This window comes from Gastrolobium bilobum, unplaced genomic scaffold (genome assembly GCF_033153095.1).
Source record: "Gastrolobium bilobum isolate Gb01-03AN ecotype WA unplaced genomic scaffold, APGP_CSIRO_Gbil_v1 utg52526, whole genome shotgun sequence".
Taxonomy (NCBI): Eukaryota; Viridiplantae; Streptophyta; class Magnoliopsida; order Fabales; family Fabaceae; genus Gastrolobium; species Gastrolobium bilobum.
This window is the reverse complement of record NW_026897592.1, coordinates 14,414-36,218: the sequence shown is the minus strand read 5'-3', so window position 1 is coordinate 36,218 and position 21,805 is coordinate 14,414. Positions and strand designations below refer to the sequence as shown.

At 39.4% G+C, this 21,805-nt stretch overlaps 1 protein-coding gene and 1 long non-coding RNA gene across 2 annotated transcripts; one reads left to right on the top strand and one right to left on the bottom strand.

Moving 5' to 3' along the window:
- Positions 1-5,680: 5,680 nt before the first annotated feature.
- LOC133308405 (uncharacterized) lies at positions 5,681-7,158 on the bottom strand. The gene is made up of 4 exons (XR_009751160.1): positions 6,944-7,158; positions 6,570-6,646; positions 6,404-6,470; positions 5,681-5,972 (listed from the first exon to the last, which is right to left on the bottom strand). It is a non-coding gene; the product is annotated as an uncharacterized LOC133308405 (long non-coding RNA).
- Positions 7,159-7,238: 80 nt separating this feature from the next.
- Positions 7,239-9,287, top strand: LOC133308402 (disease resistance protein RPM1-like). Its single transcript, XM_061509019.1, has 2 exons — positions 7,239-7,242; positions 7,567-9,287. The coding sequence occupies exons 1-2, from the start codon at positions 7,239-7,241 to the stop codon at positions 9,285-9,287; spliced, it is 1,725 nt and encodes a 574-aa protein (XP_061365003.1).
- Positions 9,288-21,805: the final 12,518 nt, after the last annotated feature.

Sequence of the window (21,805 nt, the reverse complement as noted above, 5' to 3'; positions counted from 1 at the left end):
TATTTAGTTAGGGTTATGAATAGTGTTTTAGGGATTTTGATGAATGTTGTTAAATTAGCTATGTTGAGGAAAGTAAATGGAGCTTAGAGCATGTTATGGAAAATGCTAGGAATGTCATTTAATCGGTGAAAATGAAGTTAGAGAGTCATTTGATAATTGTTCTGTAAAATGGAAAATTCATGCTTGGATTGGATTTCTTGCATGTTGAACAATTAGTGAGTTGAATGATTGATTGTGTCCTAATGATGTCTATATTTGACATTTGGACGACTGTGAGTGATCAACCATGAGCAATCTAGTGGAGCTCATTGGAATTGGTAAGCTCACACTTGTGTGGCGTTTTGAATCGAGATTTGATGGTTGATTGTGAAATACTCTTGGATGCAATGTGTTGATTGCATTACACCATGTGTAGGTGTTGGTTTTGGAGTAGAGTATTGTTCAGCATTGGTGCCAAGAACAAAGGTCTTCTGAAAGGCATTGAGGTAAGCCTCGGAGCCTTGGGTGTAATTCCCTCTGATCGTTCCACCAAGGCCTCAAAAAGGGAGGTTGTGATTGTGCATATAAATGCAATGAAATAGTGTAATGCTTTGTCTACTTACGTATGTGTATGCATCTGGGTGCTGGGATAGCTATGGTGTTCCCCTATGTGTTGCATGTGGTATTACCCGATGCCAAATTATACTTGGTAGTTAGCTGGCCAGCAGGACTATTTGCATCTGAGTTTCCTTAGGACAGGCGAAGTCGAGCTTATCTCTGGTAGATGTATTGCACTTTGCATAGATATGTATTTACTGCATTATTATTGTTATTGCTATTACACTGATATGGAATTGTGGGGTGGGGGAGATGCTAAAAGACCCCTGGTTTACTGGATATATTCGTATATAACCCGGTGTTGCGGGGACCCCCTTTCAGGTAAGGATGCTGCAGGAGCCTCTGGTGGCAAAGTGGCCATATCTGGATTATGCATGAAATGTGGCATTTCTTGAGTTTATACATGCCTTTTGTAGTTGACATGTATAGGATTTTATTTTGAAAGCCCATGGTCATTTGTATATCTTTGATTCATTGGATGAACTTCAGCCTATGCTCATGCCTTTGGTTACACCTTTTGTTGATGGGAGCCAAGGGAATGATCATAGTGTTTTGTAAGCTAAGTTCTATGATTTGTAAAGGATATGTAATGTAAATGATGCCTACTTGAAATTCAATATATGCATGCTCTATGTATTGAGTTGTTGAATTGGTTGGGCTGAGAATCAATTAGGTACCTTTTGTTTAAATTGGTAAACGATGAGAAAACAAAGGTCATGCTGCCCAAATTCTAGCTAAATCTCATGAGGAGAGGTTGGATGAGTGCTAGGATTTAGTTTTGGGGCATGGACAATTGGGGTTTGTAATGGGGATGCACCTTCCCCTAGGCTTGGACTTGAAAAATGTGGGAATTGGAATTCCCTGGCAGCGCGCTTAAGCGCCCAAGAGCGCGCCCAAGCGCCCTGCTGCCCCTCCGTGTGCCAATGCATTCTACCTCCTCGCGCTGGAGCGCCCAAGTGGGGGCTTAAGCGCCCAGGATTGCGCGCTGGAGCGCCCTGGCTTCCCGCGCCCTGATGCTTACTGCCTCCGTGCGCTTAAGCGCCCAGATGGAGGCTTTAGCGCCCGATAGCGCGCGCTTGAGCGCCCGGTAGCGCGCTGAAGCGCGCGGGGCCTGTGACCAACACTCTCTTGTGTTGCTTCAAATTGTCCTAACTTGGGCTTCAGTGCTCCGATTTGAGCACGGTTTGAAGCCACGGGTAGCTAATGAAGAAACCTACAATATAGTAGAAGTATTGAACTAAACAAGAAGTAAATTAATGGTTTAAAAATGGAAAATGAACATGATGTTAAGCTTAATTTATCTGTTTCCGCATGGTAATATGGTTATGATCACGAAATTGGGTATTATAAGTTCGGTACGTTTTAAAATGAAAATTTTATCCGGATTTTAATTGAACCCATGTGATTGTAACTGCGCTTAATATCATAATGCGATGTTAACAAACCGGTTCTAGAACGGGGTGTTACATTTTATGGTATCAGAGCAGTTTCGTCGGGAATAACTGTTAGCTATTGTTGAGTATGCTTAGTGTTTGATGCTTTATAGTTGTTTTAGTACTCTTGATGATTATTGCATTTGTGATCACTAAGTGTGGGCCTGATCAACTCACTTCTTTGTGTAACATGTGTAGTGACATGACGAGGAACCGAAACAACCCCGGACCATCAAACACCAATGCTCAGCCAGAACCTGTTTTGGCTGCTCTTGTGAGGCCTAGAAGTGGCCGTGGGGCAACGGGCGTACAAAATTGATCCCGTGGCTGAAGCTCTTGCAGCCGTTCAGAGGGAGTTGGCTGCTAGCAGGCAAGCCAATGAAAATCTGAAGCTCTATGGCCGCAATGATGACAGAGTTGAGGACGTAGAGGGGTCATAGGCCCGTGAACCGGCAACCCACTCCTCCTCCTCACACTGCTAATCTCCACCTCCTTCACAGGAAGAGGGTGGAGTGGGTAACAATGAGGGTGAGGGTAGTCACCACTCTGGGAGTCGGAGTCATCACACTGAGGTTCGTCAACCTCAAGTTGAAAATGTCGGTGATCATGAAGTGGAGGAAAGGAGATTGATGGCTTTCCGAAAACATAAACCTCCTTCTTTTAAGGGAGGTTATGAGCCAATGGCGGCCAAAATGGCTCCAAAAAACCCGGTACTCAGAAGAATTTTGGTGAGGCCCTGACGCAATGAAGTTGGCTTACTCTGTTTAAGTGCAAGGGATGTGGCAAAGAGCATTTAATTATCTTATGTCACAATGCAGAAAAAAGTGATCAATGTTGCCATTAAATGCTCGGAAATAGAGGTAGAGTATCATACTATGCAGATCGAGGCTAGTCGGTTTGTACAAACTAGTATTCCCCATTTCAAGTGTTGGCAATGAGAGTCTCAAATGGCGGTGAGTGTCTATATTCATGATCATGATTTAATACTTCCCTATTCAATGAAGTTGGATTACATAAACCTCCTTGATTTAATTAAAATCAGACATACAGGAGTGTGTAGCTCCTGAATCAAACAACACTTCAACATCCATATTATCAATGTAAATTGTACCTTTCACTAGATTCGGAGCCTTCTCCGATTGCTGACGGTCCATGGTATATACTCTACCAACCGTCTGAGACTCTAGCATAGGTTGAACAACAGAGACCGGAACAGCAGTAGCTTGAACTGCCATAGTCCTTGCTTCGTTCTGAGGACACTGCCTGGAGTAGTGACCGGATCTTCCACATTTAAAGCAAATCACCTCACCAGTAGCACATGGACCCCTATGCTCTTTGCCACATCCCTTGCACTTGGGAGGAGGTCCTCTATCAACAAACTTCTTCTGAGTACCGGGTTTTTTGAACAAGTCAAAGGGCTTATTCGCATTCAGCTTCTTGCCTTGCACCTTCCTGTTCTTCCAATAACCTGAGCTCGTTGCTTTATTGGAACTAGGTGCCTGGGCCTCAGAAGACTTCTTGGTTTGGGACACCTTATACACTTCTTCCACCTTTCTACACTGGTTTACAAACCGACTGAACTCTCGGATGTCACAATTTGACATCTTCCGAGACATCTTCTCATTAAGACCCCATTGGAACTTGGAGGTCATTTCAGCCGGGGTGGGTAAGGCTCGCCCATAGTTGGCGTATTTCACCAACTCATTGAATTTTGAGAAGTATTGGTCAATAGACATCGACCCTTGTTTGAGATCGTTATACTCATTCTGCTTTTGTTCCCTAGCCTCTCTAGGGAAGTAGTTATCCAAGAACAATGTCTCGAATAACCGCCATGTGATCTCCCGACCTTCAGCTTCTAATGGCTGCACGGTATTTGTCCACCAATCTTCTGCTTCCTCTTCCAGCATATAAACAGAGTAAGCCAACTTCATTGCGTCAGGGCACCTCATCACCCTGAATATCTTCTCCATCGCTTGGAGCCATTTTGCAGCCGCCATTGGCTCATAACCTCCCTTAAAAGAAGGAGGTTTATGTTTTGGAAAGCCATCAGTCTCCTTTCCTCCATTTCATGATCACCGACATTTTCAACTTGAGGTTGACGAACCTCAGTGTGATGACTCCGACTTCCAGAGTGATGGCTACCCTCACCCTCATTGTTACCCACTCCACCCTCTTCCTGTGAAGGAGGTGGAGAAGGCGTAGCAGTGTGAGGAGGAGGAGTGGGTTGCCGGTTCACGGGCCTAGGACCCCTCAACGTCCTCAACTCGGTCATCATCGCGGCCATAGCAGTCCGCGAGTCTTCATTTGTCTTTAACAAATTTTCATTGGCTTGCCTGCTAGCAGCCAACTCTCTCTGAACGGCTGCAAGAGCTTCAGCCACGGGATCAGGCTGTACGCCCGTTGCCCCACGGCCACTTCTAGGCCTCACAAGAGCAGCCAAAACAGGTTCTGGCTGAGCATTGGTGTTTGATGGTCCGGGGTTGTTTCGGTTCCTCGTCATGTCACTACACATGTTACACAAAGAAGTGAGTTGATCAGGCCCACACTTAGTGATCACAAATGCAATAATCATACAGAGTACTAAAACAACTATAAAGCATCAAACACTAAGCATACTCAACAATAGCTAACAGTTATTCCCGACGAAACTGCTCTGATACCATAAAATGTAACACCCCGTTCTAGAACCGGTTTGTTAACATCGCATTATGATATTAAGCGCAGTTACAATCACATGGGTTCAATTAAAATCCGGATAAATTTTTCATTTTAAAACGTACCGAACTTATAATACCCAATTTCGTGATCATAACCAAATTACCTTGCGGAAACAGATAAATTAAGCTTAACATCATGTTCATTTTCCATTTTTAAACCTTTAATTTACTTCTTGTTTAGTTCAATACTTCTACTATATTGTAGGTTTCTTCATTAGCTACCTGTGGCTTCAAACCGTGCTCAAATCGGAGCACTGTAGCCCAAGTTAGGACCATTTGAAGCAACACAAGAGAGTGTTGGTCACAGGCCCAGCGCGCTTCAGCGCGCTACCGGGCGCTCAAGCGCGCGCTATCGGGCGCTAAAGCCTCCATCTGGGCGCTTAAGCGCACGGAGGCAGTAAGCATCAGGCATTCCAGTGTGGGTGGGCGCTTAAGCGCGCAACAGGGCGCTCAGGCGCGCTACCCTGGGCGCTCAAGCTCCCACTGGGACGTTTTAGCGCGCAGAGACAGAAGCATCACCTCCTTCAGTGGCGAAGGGCGCTTAAGCGCGGACCAGGGCGCTCAAGCGCGCAACCCTGGGCGCTTAAGCCCCCACTTGGGCGCTCCAGCGCGAGGAGGCAGAATGCATTGGCATTCGCAGGGGCAGCAGGGCGCTTGGGCGCGCTCCTGGGCGCTTAAGCGCGCTGCCAGGGGATTCCAATTCCCACATTTCTCAAGTCCAAGCCTAGGGGAAAATGCATCCCCATTACAAACCCCAATTGTCCATGCCCCAAACTAAATCCTAGCACTCATCCAGCTTCTCCTCATGAGATTTAGCTAGAATTTGGGCAGCATGACCTTTGTTTTCTCATCGTTTACCAGTTTAAACAAAAGGGTACCTAATTGATTTTCAGCCCAACCAATTCACAACTCAATACATGATAGCATGCATATCTGAATTTCAAGTGGCATCATTTACATTACATACCCATTACAAATCATGGAACTTAGCTTACAAAATACTATGATCATTCCCTTGGCTCTCATCAACAAAAGAGATGACCAAAGGCATGAGCATAGGCTAAGTCCATTCCAATATACAAATCATAAATCTAGCATTGCCTATTCATTTAATTCTATACATGTGAGCTACAAAACAACATGTACAATCTCAAAAGAAATGCCACATTTCATGCATAATCCAGATATGGCCACTTGCCACCAGAGGCTCCTGCAGCATCCTTACCTGAAAGGGGGTCCCCACAACACGGGGTGAGATATACGAATATATCCAGTAAACCAGGGGTCCTTGGAGCATCTCTCCACCCCACAGTTCCATATCAGTGTAATAGCAATAACAATAATAATGCAGTAAATACATATCTATGCAAAGTGCTATACATCTCCAGGAGAAATCCCTCGAGCTCTCAAGCTGTCCTAAGGAAACTCAGATGCAAATAGTCCTACTGGCCAGCTAACTACCAAGTATGATTTACGCATCGTCATGCCACATACCAACATAGGGAAACACCATCCTATGCCACACCAAATGCATACACATACGTATAACAAAGCATTACACTATTTTATTGCATTTATATACACAATCACAACCTCCACCCTTTCAGGGCTTGGTAGAACAGTCAAGGGAATTACACCCAAGGTCCGAAGGCTTACCTCAATGCTTCAGTCAACCTTTGTTCTTCACCAACAGTTTCAGCAATCAACTTTTACAAACATACACCTACACATGGTGTAATGCAATCAACACATTGCATCCAAGAGTATTTCACAATCAACCATCAATTACTCAATTCAAAGCACAACACAAGTATGAGCTTACCAATTCCAATGAGCTATTCAAGCTCCATAGCTTGCTCCAATGGTTGATCACTCACGGTTGGTCCAAATGTCTCAATCCTAGACATCACAAGGATCCAATCAATCATTCAACTCACTAATTGTTCAACATGCTAGAATACTAACCAATCCAAGCATGAATTTTCCAATATTATGAACAATTATCAAATGATTATCTAGGCTCATTTCCACCGATTAAATGACATTCCTAGCATTTTCCATAACATGCTCTAAGCTCCATTCTTCCTAGAACATAGCTAATTCAACTACATTTCATAAAAATCCCAATTTACTATTCACAAACCCTAACTCATGCAAATTTCAAGGAATCATGAGGTTCAAGGGTTAGAATCTTACCACCAATGGTCACACAACCAAGGATTGATGGCTCCTCAAGCTTCAATGGAGGTAGAAACTCTCAAAACCCCAAAATCTCTCCAATGGCCGAATTTTTGAGAGGCAATATCCCTCTCCACAATGCTCCCCACTCAAAACAAAGCTAGGATTATGAAAGAGGAGAAGATTCTAAGCAATTTAGGCTTTTGAATCACCCAAAACCATCAAGGTTTCCTCCTTCCTCTCTCTCTCTCTCTCTCCCTTCTTCTCCTTTCTCCTTCTTTGCCTCTGTTCCTCGACGGGTTTCTGGGGGGAGATGGGTTCTTTTTGCATTTTATCACTTAACATAAGTTAAGTGGTAACATGTGGGTATTAGTTCGTCTATCTATTCAACTCCAATAATTACCAAACTTTACCCAAAAGTCTGGAATATTATTCTAGGAATATTACTATTTTTATTTTTATATTTTGGGTACTTTTGACAGTACCCATTTATACCCCTTAATTTTCACTGAGTACACTTTTTAACTCCAAAGTGACTCAGATTCATTTTATTAAGCCTCACACTTAATTTCACCCAGTAAAACATGTTTAATTAATTAATTACACTTGATTTCCTAATTAATTAATATGGGCTATTATAGCCTTCATCAATGATGCAGATAGAAAGGCAGAAGTTGAAGATGATAAAACACAGGAAGGAATCAAAACAGCGGTTAAGTTGGTGAGAGAAGCAGTTTTTCGCATAGAAGATGTCATTGATGAATATACTTCCTGTGGGGAACAACAGCCTTCTGATCCTGGTTGTGTAGTCTTACCATGTGAGCCTGCTGTCTTCATCCAAACTATGACCCTTCGTCTTCAAATAGCATTTAAGATTAAGGGTATTAAATTACAAGTTCGTGAAATCAAGGAAAGAAGTGAAAGAGATGGCTTCCTAATCCAATCTTCTTTGGAACAGGCACCAGCCACTTCTAGCAGAAACCGAGACGTCACATTGCATAACCTTCAAATGCTTCCTTTTTACACTGAGGAAGCTGATGTTGTGGGCTTTGAAGTCCCTAAAGCTGAATTGATTGGTTGGTTGGTAAAGGGAAGAGCGAAGCGCACTGTCATCTCTTTGATAGGAATGGGAGGGCAAGGGAAAACTACTCTTGCCAAGAAAGTTTTTGATAACAAAGAAGTGATTGGGTACTTCAATTGCCATGCATGGGTCACAGTATCTCAGTCGTACACCGTGGATGGATTGTTGAGGGACATGTTGCAACAATTTTGCAAAGAAAAGAAGGAGGTTCCTCCTGCTGATATTGCTACAATGAATCGAGACTCATTGATAAAGGAAGTAAGAAGCTACTTGCAGCAAAAGAGATACGTTGTCCTCTTTGATGATGTATGGAATGAACATTTCTGGGATGAAATTGAATTTGCTTTAATTGATGATGAAAACGGAAGCAGGATATTTATCACAACTAGAGACATGCGTGTTGCAAGTTGTAGTAAAAAAACTTCTTTTGTTGAAGTGCATGAGCTACAACCATTAACTCATGAGAAATCCTTTGAGTTGTTCTGTAGGAAGGCATTCAGATATGATTTGAACGGATGTTGTCCACAAAACCTTATGGGTATATCTTCCGAAATTGTTAAAAAATGTGAGGGTTTGCCACTAGCAATTGTGGCCATTGGTGGCCTTTTATCTACCAAAGGTAGAGATGCATTTGAATGGGAATTTTTTAGTCAAAATCTAAGTTTAGAATTGCATAAGAATTCCCATTTAGATGCTATAACAAAGATTTTAGCTTTTAGTTATCATGATTTGCCTTACTATCTCAAAGAATGTTTCTTGTATTTTGGAATATATCCAGAAGACCATGAAGTTAAATCAAAAAGATTGATTCGGCAATGGGTAGCTGAGGGATTTATCAAACAAGAAGGGAGAAAAACTTTGGAAGAAGTTGCAAAAGAATATTTAACAGAGTTGGTTAATAGAAGTTTGGTGCAAGTCTCTTCATTAACCATGGATGGTAAAATTAGGAGTTGTCGCATTCATGACCTATTGCGCGACATGATCCTTAGAAAGTGTAAGGATTTAAGTTTTTGTCACTTTATTAGTGAAGATGGTGAGTCTGACTTAAGTGGGATAGTTAGGCGTCTATCAATATCAAGCAGAGCTGATAGTTTAATGAGAAGTATTGAAAGCTCAGACGTTCGATCCTTGTTTGTTTTTATACGTGAAGATTTATCTGAAGACTTTGTGAAGATTCTCTTTACGAATTCCAAGCCATTGAAGGTACTTGATTTTGAAGATGCGGGAGTCTATCATGAAGATGCAACAATTGATCGTATTGTTAAGAATTTGGGGGATTAAATCCACTTAAAGTATTTAAGCTTCAGGTATGCAATTTTACTCAATCTTCCAAAATCCATCGGTAAGCTTCAGAACCTGGAGACCTTGGATATAAGGGGTACATATCTCCGTGAATTGCCAAGGGAGATTAGCAAGCTTAAAAAGCTACGACATCTTCTTCTGAGTTTTCCGACATCTATAATTCAATTGAAGGATTGTATTGAACTCATGACATCCCTACAAACACTCCGTGATGCAGGAGTGGATGAAGATGGGGAAAAGCTAATTAGAGAGTTGGGAAAATTGAGACAGTTAAGGGAATTGAGCTTGACTGATGTTATGAAAGAACACGGAAGCGCCATATGTTCCTCAATAAGTAAGATGCAATACTTGCAGAAACTAATTATTAAAGGAAATGAAGTCATTGATTTGTATTTTATTTCATCCCCACCTCCTATGCTTCGGATGCTTCGCTTAGATGTCATTTTAAATAAGGTTCCAGATCTTCAAAATCTTGTTAAATTTTCCTTGAAGGCCTCCATGTTAACCGATGATCCAATGAAATCACTACAAAATGTGCCAAATTTGTTGTTCCTCTATATCGGCATGACTGCATATGAAGGTCAAAGTTTGCATTTTCAAAATGAAGGGTTTAAGAAACTAAAGGAACTATGCCTTGATTCTTTACTCAAGTTGAATTCCATCTTTATCGACAAAGGAGCATTGCCTTCTCTGAAGAAGTTCCAGTTAAATAGTATCCCTGAACTCAAGACAGTGCCCTCTGGCATCCAATACTTAGAGAAACTTGAAGTTCTTGATGTGGATAATATGCCAGCTGAATTCAATCAGAGCATTGTTGATGATGGAGGACAAGAGCACCCGATCCTCAAGCATGTGCCCCTTATCAGGATTACTATCTACACTCAAGAAGAAGGAAACAAAACCCACATTATGCAGCACTCAAGGAGTTGAAAATATTAAAGCGTCTTACTTTTAGGTGTGCCTTTTTCTTCCTCGTTACTGCATAATGATATTGTTACTTATGTTTACTGTTAGTCATAAAAAATATGCATCTTTATCTAACTCAATATTTTCTCCAGTTTGTCTGCCTTTTTCATTTTCTTTTGATATATGATTTATTTTTTATTTTTTATTCTGCAAGACTCATTAGAAATTAGAAATTATGGACAAAAAATGTTTGATCAGCAATAAGGAATTATAAGATATTGTTGTGGTCCCTCAAGAGCTATTTAGTTGCAATTTGTTTTTTATCAATAGTCTTACCACTGTAATGCTCTATACTATGTTCTCACTTGATAGGTACCGAGCTTCCCGTGGTTTGAAACGTAGATTCTGCATGTTTCCCTTCAGAATGGCAGCATTGTCCCTTTTTGCTTCAGATTTGGCAACTTACTCCCAAAATAAAGAGTATATCTGGAATTGCATTATTTGACATGTGAAAGTTACAGTTTGTGATGTATAATATATGCAACATGTTATAACAATTTATTTTACTGGAATAATAGACTTTTTTTTTTTTTTTTTGGACATAAGCATTTTCATTTCAGAATAAGAAAACAAAAGTTTCATGCAATTTCTTTTTGCCTTTCGATTTTATGTTAATGTCTTGGAAGATTTGAGAAATTTGTTGAAAACTTTCAGAAAATTATTCAACTGAACAATAAGATTCCCAGTTTTTTTGTTTTATATTATAAACTGTTCCCCCCTTCTTTTCCCTCCAAATCCTTTATGTTTTAAAGGTCCAAATTAGTACTGATCATAAACGTATTATGACACTTATAAATCAAAGCACCAATGTTACATGACAATGGTACTGTTTTAACAACATAAAAGAGAGAGCTGTCATTTCGTACTAATGGCATTAAACTAAAATTGTTACGGAACAGGATTAGACCAATCATGTGGAATGCATAAACAATCATACGAAGTACAAAACATGATTTTGCTCTATTTTTTCCTAAACTAAAGAAACCACATTGTAATTTAAAGATTTGCATTAGTTTAATCCTTCAAAAACTATTTCCAATAACTCCAAGTGCCAGATTTTATCACTCAAATTAAGTCAGCCCCCTTTACTTCATTAATAACTAGCTCATTTCTAATGGACCTTACTCGCTCTCCAAATCTGAGTGTGCATAGTGTTTCACCGTTACTCCTGCAATCAACAAATGGAACCTTTATCTTGTAAATATTATTATTTATTTATTTGTTATTTGTTGTATTGGGCTTAGCCCATTAGGTCAAGTATTCTAGGTCTTGTATTCTCTATAAATAGAGAACCCTTTTGTACATATGATTTGCAATTCTATAATATATTAGAATACTCTTTTTCAAATTGGTATCAGAGCTCTCGATCTGAGGGTTCTGCTTCCGCGCCTATTTGCCTTTAGAGTAAAAAAAAACCCTGATCCCTTTGCCTCTTGCTGCCATCAGCCGCCACCAATTTTTTTTTTCTGGGGACCTTTTGGACCAAGAGAACTACTGTTCACTGTTATCTTTCTTCGATTACACCCTCGAAAACCGATTACACAGCCCAAACACCTCCAAACAGCCGCGAACACCGATTACACAGCCCAAACACCTCCAAACAGATCTGTCATCGCGTCTGGACCACCTTCCGGTGATTTTTCAACCGCGACCACCCACAGACAGGTGCGCGCTTGCCGGACGACCACCGTGCAAAAATTTCAGCCGGAGAGGACAGTCCACGCGCCGCCCAAGTTCCAGCGCGTGAAGCCCATGCGCATCCACCTCCACTGGCGCGTGGAGGCGCGTGACACCTTATTTTGGCCTCGGACCACCGCCATTCTTCTCGTCTCCTTGTTCTCTGTCTGGATCTGTGATTGTTTCACTGATCAGACTTCATTTGATAATCTGTTTGGTTGATTTTATCGGTGGTTGTTAACTTTTTTATTGTAGAATGATCGAGAATGACAGTTCTTTGATCTTATCTGGTAAGAGCACACGTTCTATATCTCTTCTTGCTTCTTGCACTAATTTTAAAACCTCATGGATTTTGGATTCTGGTGCAACTGATCATATGGCTTGTCGTACTGAGTTGTTTTGTTCTTATCATCCTACTGTTGGTAGTCATACTATATCCGTAGCTGATGGATCCCATAAATCAATTATTGGTTCTGGTAACATTCAAATTCAACTTTCATTGTTTCTTAAAAATGTTCTTTATGTTCCTCAGCTTTCTACTAATCTTATCTCCACTCAAAAACTTAAAACTGATTTGAATTGTTCTATCACATTTTTTCCTTCAAATTGTGTTATTCAGGATCTTACCACGAAGAAGACAATTGGAGTTGCTAATGAACAGGATGGGTTGTATCATCTCCTTCCAGACCATGCTAGCAAAAATCAGTTATTAATGACACGTCATCCTTCTACTGTAGAGTCTATGATTTGGCTCCATAACAAGCGTCTGGGGCATCTACTATTTAGTCTTTTGAAGTCTATGTTCCCTTCTCTGTTTCTCAATAAGTCGGTTGAGACCTTTCATTGTGATGTTTGTGAATTTGCAAAACACCATCGAGTGTCATTTCCTTCTAGCACTATTAAAAGCAGGGAACCTTTTTCTCTTATCCATTCTGATGTTTGGGGCCCTTCTAAAGTGCACAGTGTTTCAGGTGCAAGGTGGTTTGTTTCTTATATTGACGATTGTACTCGGGTAACATGGATATACTTGATGAAAGACAAGTCTGAAGTACCAGAGATATTTATTCGGTTTCATCACATGGTTGAGACTCAGTTTGGTAAGGGTATTAAAAGACTAAGATCTGATAATGGTACTGAATACGTCAACCAACGCCTGTCACAATTCATTTCAGACAGAGGTATGATTCATGAGCTCACATGTGTTGATACCCCTAAACAAAACGGGGTTGCTGAAAGGAAACATCGTCACCTCCTTGAAGTTTCTAGAGCACTACTTTTCCAGACATCTGTTCCTAGTTCTTATTGGGGAGAAGCAGTGTTAGCTGCAACTTTTTTGATCAACCGTTTACCTTCACGGGTCCTTAACAATATCAGTCCTATTCATTCCATGACTTCCATCTTTCCTTCTGTTCTCATATTGCAGAGCCTTCCACCAAGAGTGTTTGGATGTGTTGCCTTTGTCCATGTTCATAAACAACATCAGAGTAAGTTGGATCCTAGGGCTCTTAAGTGTGTCTTCCTTGGTTATACCCCTTATAAAAAAGGGTACAAGTGTTATCATCCACCAAGTCGAAAAATTTTGTTTCTATGGATGTCACCTTTCAAGAATCTGAATCTTATTTCCTGGGTCTTCATCGTCAAGGAGAGAACAGTTCTTCAGAAGACTCGTCCCATTCCTTCTCTGAGTCTGGATCAGTCTTCTCTCTTCCTAGTGTGTCTGCTCCTGGTGTGTCAGAACCTTCAAATACACCTGAGATATGGAAAATTTTGACACCTGAATTGGTATATCAGAGGAGGAAACAACCCATACTGTCTCACCAGCAACCTCAATCGTCTGAACCACTGGTAAGTCCTGAATCTCCTGTTTCTTCTAAATCTCCTGTTTCTGATTCTAATATTATTGCCTCTCATGATTTGTCTATTTCTTCTGATATCTTTAACGACTTACCCATTGCTTCTGCTTCTGATGACTTACCTATTGCCCTAAGAAAAGGAAAAAGAACTTGTTCCAAGAAATCTTGTTCCTCCTGTCCCTCTTGTACTCAATACCCTATCTCCCATTTTGTTTCCTCTACTAATCTTTCTGTGCAGCACAAAAGCTTTGTTTCGGCACTAGATTCTACTTCAATCCCAAAATCAGTACATGAAGCTTTGAAAGATGGGAATTGGGCTCAAGCCATGCAAGAGGAGATGAATGCGTTGGAGAGAAATAAAACATGGGAGGTTATTGATAGACCCAACGAAAAGAAAGCAGTAGGATGCAGATGAGTTTATGCCCTGAAATATAATTCTGATGGCACTCTTGAGAGATACAAGGCTCGATTAGTTGCCAAAGGTTACACTTAAACCTATGGCATTGATTATGAAGAAACCTTTGCTCCAGTTTCAAAGATGAATACGGTGAGAATCTTGTTATCCCTTGCTGCCCATTACAATTGGGATATAAATCAATTTGATGTGAAAAATGCTTTCCTCAATGGTGAGTTAGAAGAAGTCTACATGGAAATCCCGCCTGGTTTTGATTCTGTGAAGGGGGGAAATAAAGTTTGTAGATTAAAAAAGGCCTTGTATGGATTGAGGCAGTCACCTCGTGCTTGGTTTGGAAGGTTTACTAAGGTTATGATGACCTTAGGATACAGACAGAGTCAAGGAGATCACACTCTTTTCTTCAAGCACTCCCAAAATGGGAAGCTTACTGTCCTTGTATATGTTGATGATATTATTATCACAAGTGATGATTTTGTGGTGAGACAGATCTGCAAACACGGCTTGCCTCTGAGTTTGAAGTCAAAGACCTTGGGAAACTGAGATATTTCCTAGGGATAGAAGTAGCTCATTCAAGTAAAGGAATTTTTATCAGCTAGAGGAAATATGTTCTTGATCTTCTCAAAGAAGCAGGAAAGCTCGGGTGTAAACCCTCTAATACTCCTATTGAGCAGAATCACAAGATGGGCTATGAAGAAGAAAGTTCTCCAGTTGATAAAGGACAATATCAACGGCTAGTTGAGAAATTGATATATCTGGCCCATACTAGACCAAACCTAGCTTATGCTGTTAGTGTTGTCAGTCAGTTTATGCACGATCCAAAGGAAAAACACATGCAGGCAGTAGAGAGAATTCTTCAGTATGTTAAAGGTACTCCTGGTAAAGGATTGTTATTCTGACGTGATGGCAATCTATCTTTAGAAGTCTACACAGATGCTGATTATGCTGGATCCGTGACTGACCGTCGTTCTACCACTGGTTATTGCATATTTCTTTGCGGTAACTTGGTGACGTGGAGAAGTAAGAAACAAGATGTGGTTGCTAGATCAAGTGCAGAAGCTGAATTTCGAGTTATGGCTCTAGGCATTTGTGAGTTACAGTGGCTGAAAATTGTACTTGATGATCTCAAAATAAAATGTGAGGGACCTATGAAGCTGCTATGTGATAATAAGCCCACTATTTGTATAGCTCATAATCCAGTTCAACATGATCGGACTAAACATATTGAGGTTGACCGCCATTTCATCAAAGAGAAACTTGATAGCGGGTTGATTACCACTCCATACATTCCCACTGAGCGTCAATTAGCTGATCTATTGACAAAGGGGCTTCCTTCAGACAGATTTCAAGAACTTACTAGTAAGCTGGGAATGATAAATATCTATTCTTCAGCTTGAGGGGGAGTGTTGTAAATATTATTATTATTTATTTATTTGTTATTTGTTGTATTGGGCTTAGCCCATTAGGTCAAGTATTCTAGGTCTTGTATTCTCTATAAATAGAGAACCCTTTTGTACATATGATTTACAATTCTATAATATATTAGAATACCCTTCTTCAAGTCTTTATCTCTAGAACTCAAAAATAGTCACCTACTACATTATACAGATAAACAAGTTATGCTCTTGGATCCAGGTAAATACTTGTTATCTAGGAAGATAAAACATATTAATGAGAGTTTGGAAATTCCACCATGTGATTCGTGTAGTAAATGTGTTAAATAGGAGTTACTGTGTGGAATTTCTTCATCTTTTCCTGACTGAAATTCCTTAGTCAGAGCATCTACCAAATGCCTGCAGTCCTACACCAATGAAATATAAAAGTAAAAGAAAACAGTCATGGTCATAAAGTTGGTCATTAACTAGTGACAGAAGCAACTAATTAACAATTAGCCGGATAGTTCTTCTCAAAGAAAAACAAATTACAGTAATATGGAACTATCTAGGCATGTGACAACAGTTTGACACAGTAAAATAAGAAGAGTAATGGATTAGTTTTACGTTACAATCTACATAACTGAAAAAACCATCCAATCAGGCTATAGAAAATATATGTAAGCACTAAGAAGTAATTTTCCCAAGCTGAGATAATGACTTGTTTATGTGTATGCTTTGCTTTAGACATTGGCTTCCTCCATCTTCAACTTTATCCCCAGTCCAGTCCAGCAAGATCAATAAGGCTGGTTCTGCTAGTTTTTGAACTACTAAAACCCTTTGCCACCTGCAGCATCAGTTGATGTCAATCATATTTAGCAATGAAACTAATAGAGAAAATTAACAATATTGTCCTGCCTTCAATCTTTGAAAAAAAATAGTTTCCGTACATAAATTCTAGGCATGTTGGGTAGAATTATAAAATTTAGCAATACCTTATACAAAGACTCAATGACAAGTGAAAATGATATGTGATCTGGAACTGTTAGAATTTAAGCTCGTTGCTCCAATTTTTCTGCTTGAAAGGCAATGCAACATACATAGACAAATGAGCTTAGCCGATCAAGTTTAAAAATAACTGCGAGCAAGCATTAATGCAACAAATGCATACAATTGCTTGACAAAAATATCAGTTAACAAAAAACAACATTCAGCTTCTTATAAATAGAGCAGAGATATCTAACTTTCAACAATATAAATTGCAACGGCGGGCTGGAACATCGAGAAAATACCCTCGACAAATAGTGGTTGCACACGGAAATGCCACAAAATGTGTTGTGACACGTGCAATACCAGGATTTATGGGGAACGTCACAAATATTTTTTGTGGGGATTAAAGACCGCCATTATTTACAAATATAACTCTCACAAAATACCTGAATTTTTGTAGGGTCTCTTTTTGTTAACCCATCAGACATTACTTTCTTTGAATTTTTTTACAAGTTTTCCATTCCTTCCTCATCTCTCATTCATTTCGAAGTATCATCATCTCATTATTCTTAAAAATTTTAGGAAATATTTCAAATATTATTTTTCCTCTTCCCATCAATTCAAATTGTTGAGAACTTTCACAGTTTAGGAATACAGTAGATTTTGTGCTACCCACTCATTTGAATTTTCTTATTTGGACATTAATGTAAACTCATGACCCAAAAGTTTAATTAATTAATTTTAATTATACATTTTCGTTTTGGGTATGTTAGGTACTTATATTGGCACCATATAGTCAATTTAGTACTTATATTTAGGGATTTAGCTAGGATTTGAGAATGAAATTACATAACTGATTGTTTAAAATTTTTAATAGAATTGTTTGTACCTTTTTTATGGTGATGATATAGGGAACCTCTAGTTGATATTCAAGTCTTTGGAAGAAGAGGAAATCGATAAATATTTTTAGTAGGCTTTACTTCTAATAAAAATTTTAAAGCTAGTATGTGTTGGAAATCGACAATCACACAAATCGAAAAACGAAAAAGAAAGAGAGAGGGAGAATAGGCACAACGATTTACCGTGCTTCACCCAATATAAGCTACGTCCAACTTGTCTGTACTATATTCACTTCACTGCCACTCGTTACAAGTCACTCGGTTTACAAAGGAAATATAAATAGGATTAGAAAACCCTAACATCAGCTATTCATGGGTCCAAGCCCAAATTGCTAAGAAAATTACAATAAAACAGAGGCCCACAACAGTACCTAGCCTCTACGGCCCCCAATTGTCTTTCTGCTGATCCCGATAACTAGGGCCCTCATCAGCATGCGAAGTATGAGCCATACCCAACATTCTCCCACTTGGTGAATGCTTCGCATGTTTCTTCAATCCCAATACAGCTGTACACCATTCAAACTTTTCTGAAGTCACTGCCTTGGTCAAAAAATCAGCATTGTTGACCTCTGTGTCAACCTTCTCCAGCAATACAACCTTGTCTTCAATCTTCTCTCAGATAAAGTGGTACTGTATGCCGATATGCTTGGTCCTCGCATGGAAACCTGGGTTCTTAGCCAAGAAAATGGCGCTCTGACTGTCACACCCAACAATCATCTCTCCTTGTGCAAAGCCAAGCTCTTTGCACAACCTCCGTAACCAAATAGCTTCCTTAACAACATGTGTCAAGGCCATGTACTCAACCTCTATAGTAGATAAAGCAACAGTGCTCTGCCTCTTACTCATCCAACTGATAGCTCCGCCGAATGATGAAACAACATATCCACTTGTAGACCTTCTACTATCAATGTCACATCCCCAATCAGCATCCACAAAGTATCTTAGTTCTAATAATGTCTGTCCCCTTGAGCCCTTCACGCCTTCATAGAATAACCCAAGGTCAGACGTACCACGAAGATAGCGGAACACACGATTCACAGCCATCCAATGCTCCTTTCCTGGCTTGGACATATACCTACTCAATACTCCCACTGCTTAAGCAATATCAGGTCGAGTACAAATCATGGCATACATCAGACTCCCAACTGCACTAGCATAAGGAACTGACGCCATCTCCTCTTTTTCTTCTTCAGTCTTGGGACACTGGTCAGTCGATAACTTAGAACCAGTAGACATGAGAGTCAACACAGGCTTACAGTCAGCCATCTTGAATTTCTTCAGAACATCCTCCAAATACATCATATGCATGCTGCACTTCGGGTTGTTCGATATCTGAAGAATTCTCCTGGCAAGGGTTTATTCTTTGCAGCTGATAACGATCTCGTCCCTACTGGTTTTTCTGATGCCGACTGGGCTGCTTGTGTTGACACACGACGTTCCATCACCGGCTATTGTGTTTTCTTGGGTTCTTCGTTAGTTTCCTGGAAATCCAAGAAACAGACTACCATTTCTCGATCATCATGTGAGGCTGAGTATCGGGCCTTAGCTGCAGTCACGTGTGAAATGCAGTGGCTTCATTATTTGTTACGTGATTTGCATTTAGCTCCCTCTGATGCTTCATGTCTTTATTGTGATAACCAGTCCGCCATCCATATTGCTCACAACCCAACATTCCACGAACGCACCAAACATATCGAACTCGACTGTCATTTGGTCCGAGAAAAGATTCAAACTGGTTTGGTTCGCTTACTTCCCATACCTTCTGCTGTTCAGCTTGCTGATGCTCTTACTAAACCTTTGAAGCCTTCTCCTTTCAAGTTTCTTGTTGGCAAGTTGGGACTTGTTGATATCCACCTCCCAACTTGAGGGGGGGGTGTTACGGTTAATTTTTTAATTTAATCCAGCTGTAATGTATTAACTGACTCTGTTTATCTGAGCAGTTATTTTTTTGTTAGTTTGTTAGCTTAGATCAGTTTTTTGTTAGTAGGTTTGTTAGTACCTAACTAATAGCTTTCATTCTTACTTCTCTGTACGCTTACTGATATAAATATCAGTAAACTAAAATATCAATGCAGTTTTTCTGTTTGTATTTTTTCCATGGATTCAAGTTGTAATACATGTTAACCGATGATCCAATGAAATCACTACAAAATGTGCCAAATTTGTTGTTCCTCTATATCGGCATGACTGCATATGAAGGTCAAAGTTTGCATTTTCAAAATGAAGGGTTTAAGAAACTAAAGGAACTATGCCTTGATTCTTTACTCAAGTTGAATTCCATCTTTATCGACAAAGGAGCATTGCCTTCTCTGAAGAAGTTCCAGTTAAATAGTATCCCTGAACTCAAGACAGTGCCCTCTGGCATCCAATACTTAGAGAAACTTGAAGTTCTTGATGTGGATAATATGCCAGCTGAATTCAATCAGAGCATTGTTGATGATGGAGGACAAGAGCACCCGATCCTCAAGCATGTGCCCCTTGTCAGGATTACTATCTACACTCAAGAAGAAGGAAACAAAACCCACATTATTCAGCACTCAAGGAGTTGAAAACATTAAAGTGTCTTACTTTCAGGTGTGCCTTTTTCTTCCGCATTACTGCATAATGATATTGTTACTGATGTTTACTGTTTAGTCAGAAAAAAATATGCATCTCTATCTAAATATTTTCTCAAGTTTGTCTGCCTTTTTCATTTTCTTTTGGTATATGATTTATTTTTTGTTTTTTATTCTGCAACACTCATTGGAAATTAGAAATTATGGACAAAAAATGTTTGATCAGCAATAAGAAATTATAAGATATTGTTGTGGTCCCTCAAGAGCTATTAAGTTGCAAGTTGTATTTTTCATCAATAGTCTTACCATTGTAATGCTCTATACTATGTTCTCACTTGATAGGTACTGAGCTTCCCGTGGTTTGAAACGTAGATTCTGCATGTTTCCCTTCAAAATGGCAGCGTTGTTTCTTTTTTGCTTTGGATTTAGCAACCTACTCCCAAAATAAAGAGTATATCTAGAATTGCCTTATTTGACAAAGGCATGTCAAAGTTACAGTTTGTGATGTATAATGTATCTAACATGTTATAACAATTTATTTTCCTGGAATCGTGAGACTTAATTTTTAATTTTTTTGGACATACGCGTCTTCATTTCAGAATAAGAAAACAAAAGTCTCATGCAATTTCTCTTTGCCTTTCTATTTTATGTTAATGTCTTGGAAGATTTGAGAAATTTTGTTGTAAACTTTCAGAAAATTATAAGATTTCCAGTTTTTTTGTTTTATATTATAAACTGTTTCCTCCAAATCCTTTATGTTTTAAAGGTCCAAATTAGTACTGATCATAAACGTATTCTGACACTCATAAATCAAAGCAACAATGTTACCTCAAAATGGTACTGTTTTAACAACATAAAATTGTTACGGAACAGGATTAGACCAATCATGTGGAATGCATAAACAATCATACTAAGTGCAAAACATGATTTTGCTCTATTAAGTTTTTCCTAAACTAAAGAAACCACATTGTAATTTAAAGATTTGCGTTAGTTTAATCCTTCAAAAACTATTTCCAATAACTCCAAGTGCCAGATTTTATCACGCAAATTAAGTCAGCCTCCTTTATTTCATTAATAACTAAGCTCATTTCTAATGGACCTTACTCGCTCTCCAAATCAGAGTGTGCATAGTGTTTCACCATTACTCCTGCAATCAACAAATGGAATCTTTATCTCTAGAACTCAAAAATAGTCACGTACTCCATTTTACACATAAACAAGTTATGCTCTTGGATCCAGGTAAATACTTGTTATCTGGGAAGATAAAACATAGTAATGAGAGTTTGGAATTCCACCAATTAAGTGATTCGTGTAGTAAATGGGTTAAATAGGAGTTACTGTGTGGATTTTCTTCACCTTTTTCGGAATGAAATTCCTTAGTCAGAGCATCTAACAAATGCCTGCAGTCCTACACCAATGAAATAGAACAGTAAAAGAAAACAGTCATGGTCATGAAGTTGGTCATTAACTAGTGACAGAAGCAACTAATTAACAATTAGCCGGATACTTCTTCTCAAAGAAAAACAAATTACAGTAATATGGAACTATCTAGGCATGTGACAACAGTTTGACACAGTAAAATAAGAAGAGTAATGGATTAGTTTTACGTTACAATCTACATAACTGAAAAAACCATCCAATCAGGGTGTAGAAAATATATGTAAGAACTAAGAAGTAATTTTCCCAAGCTGAGATAATGACTTGTTTATATGTATGCTTTGCTTTAGACATTGGCTTCCTCCATCTTCAACTTTATCCCAGTCCAGTCCAGC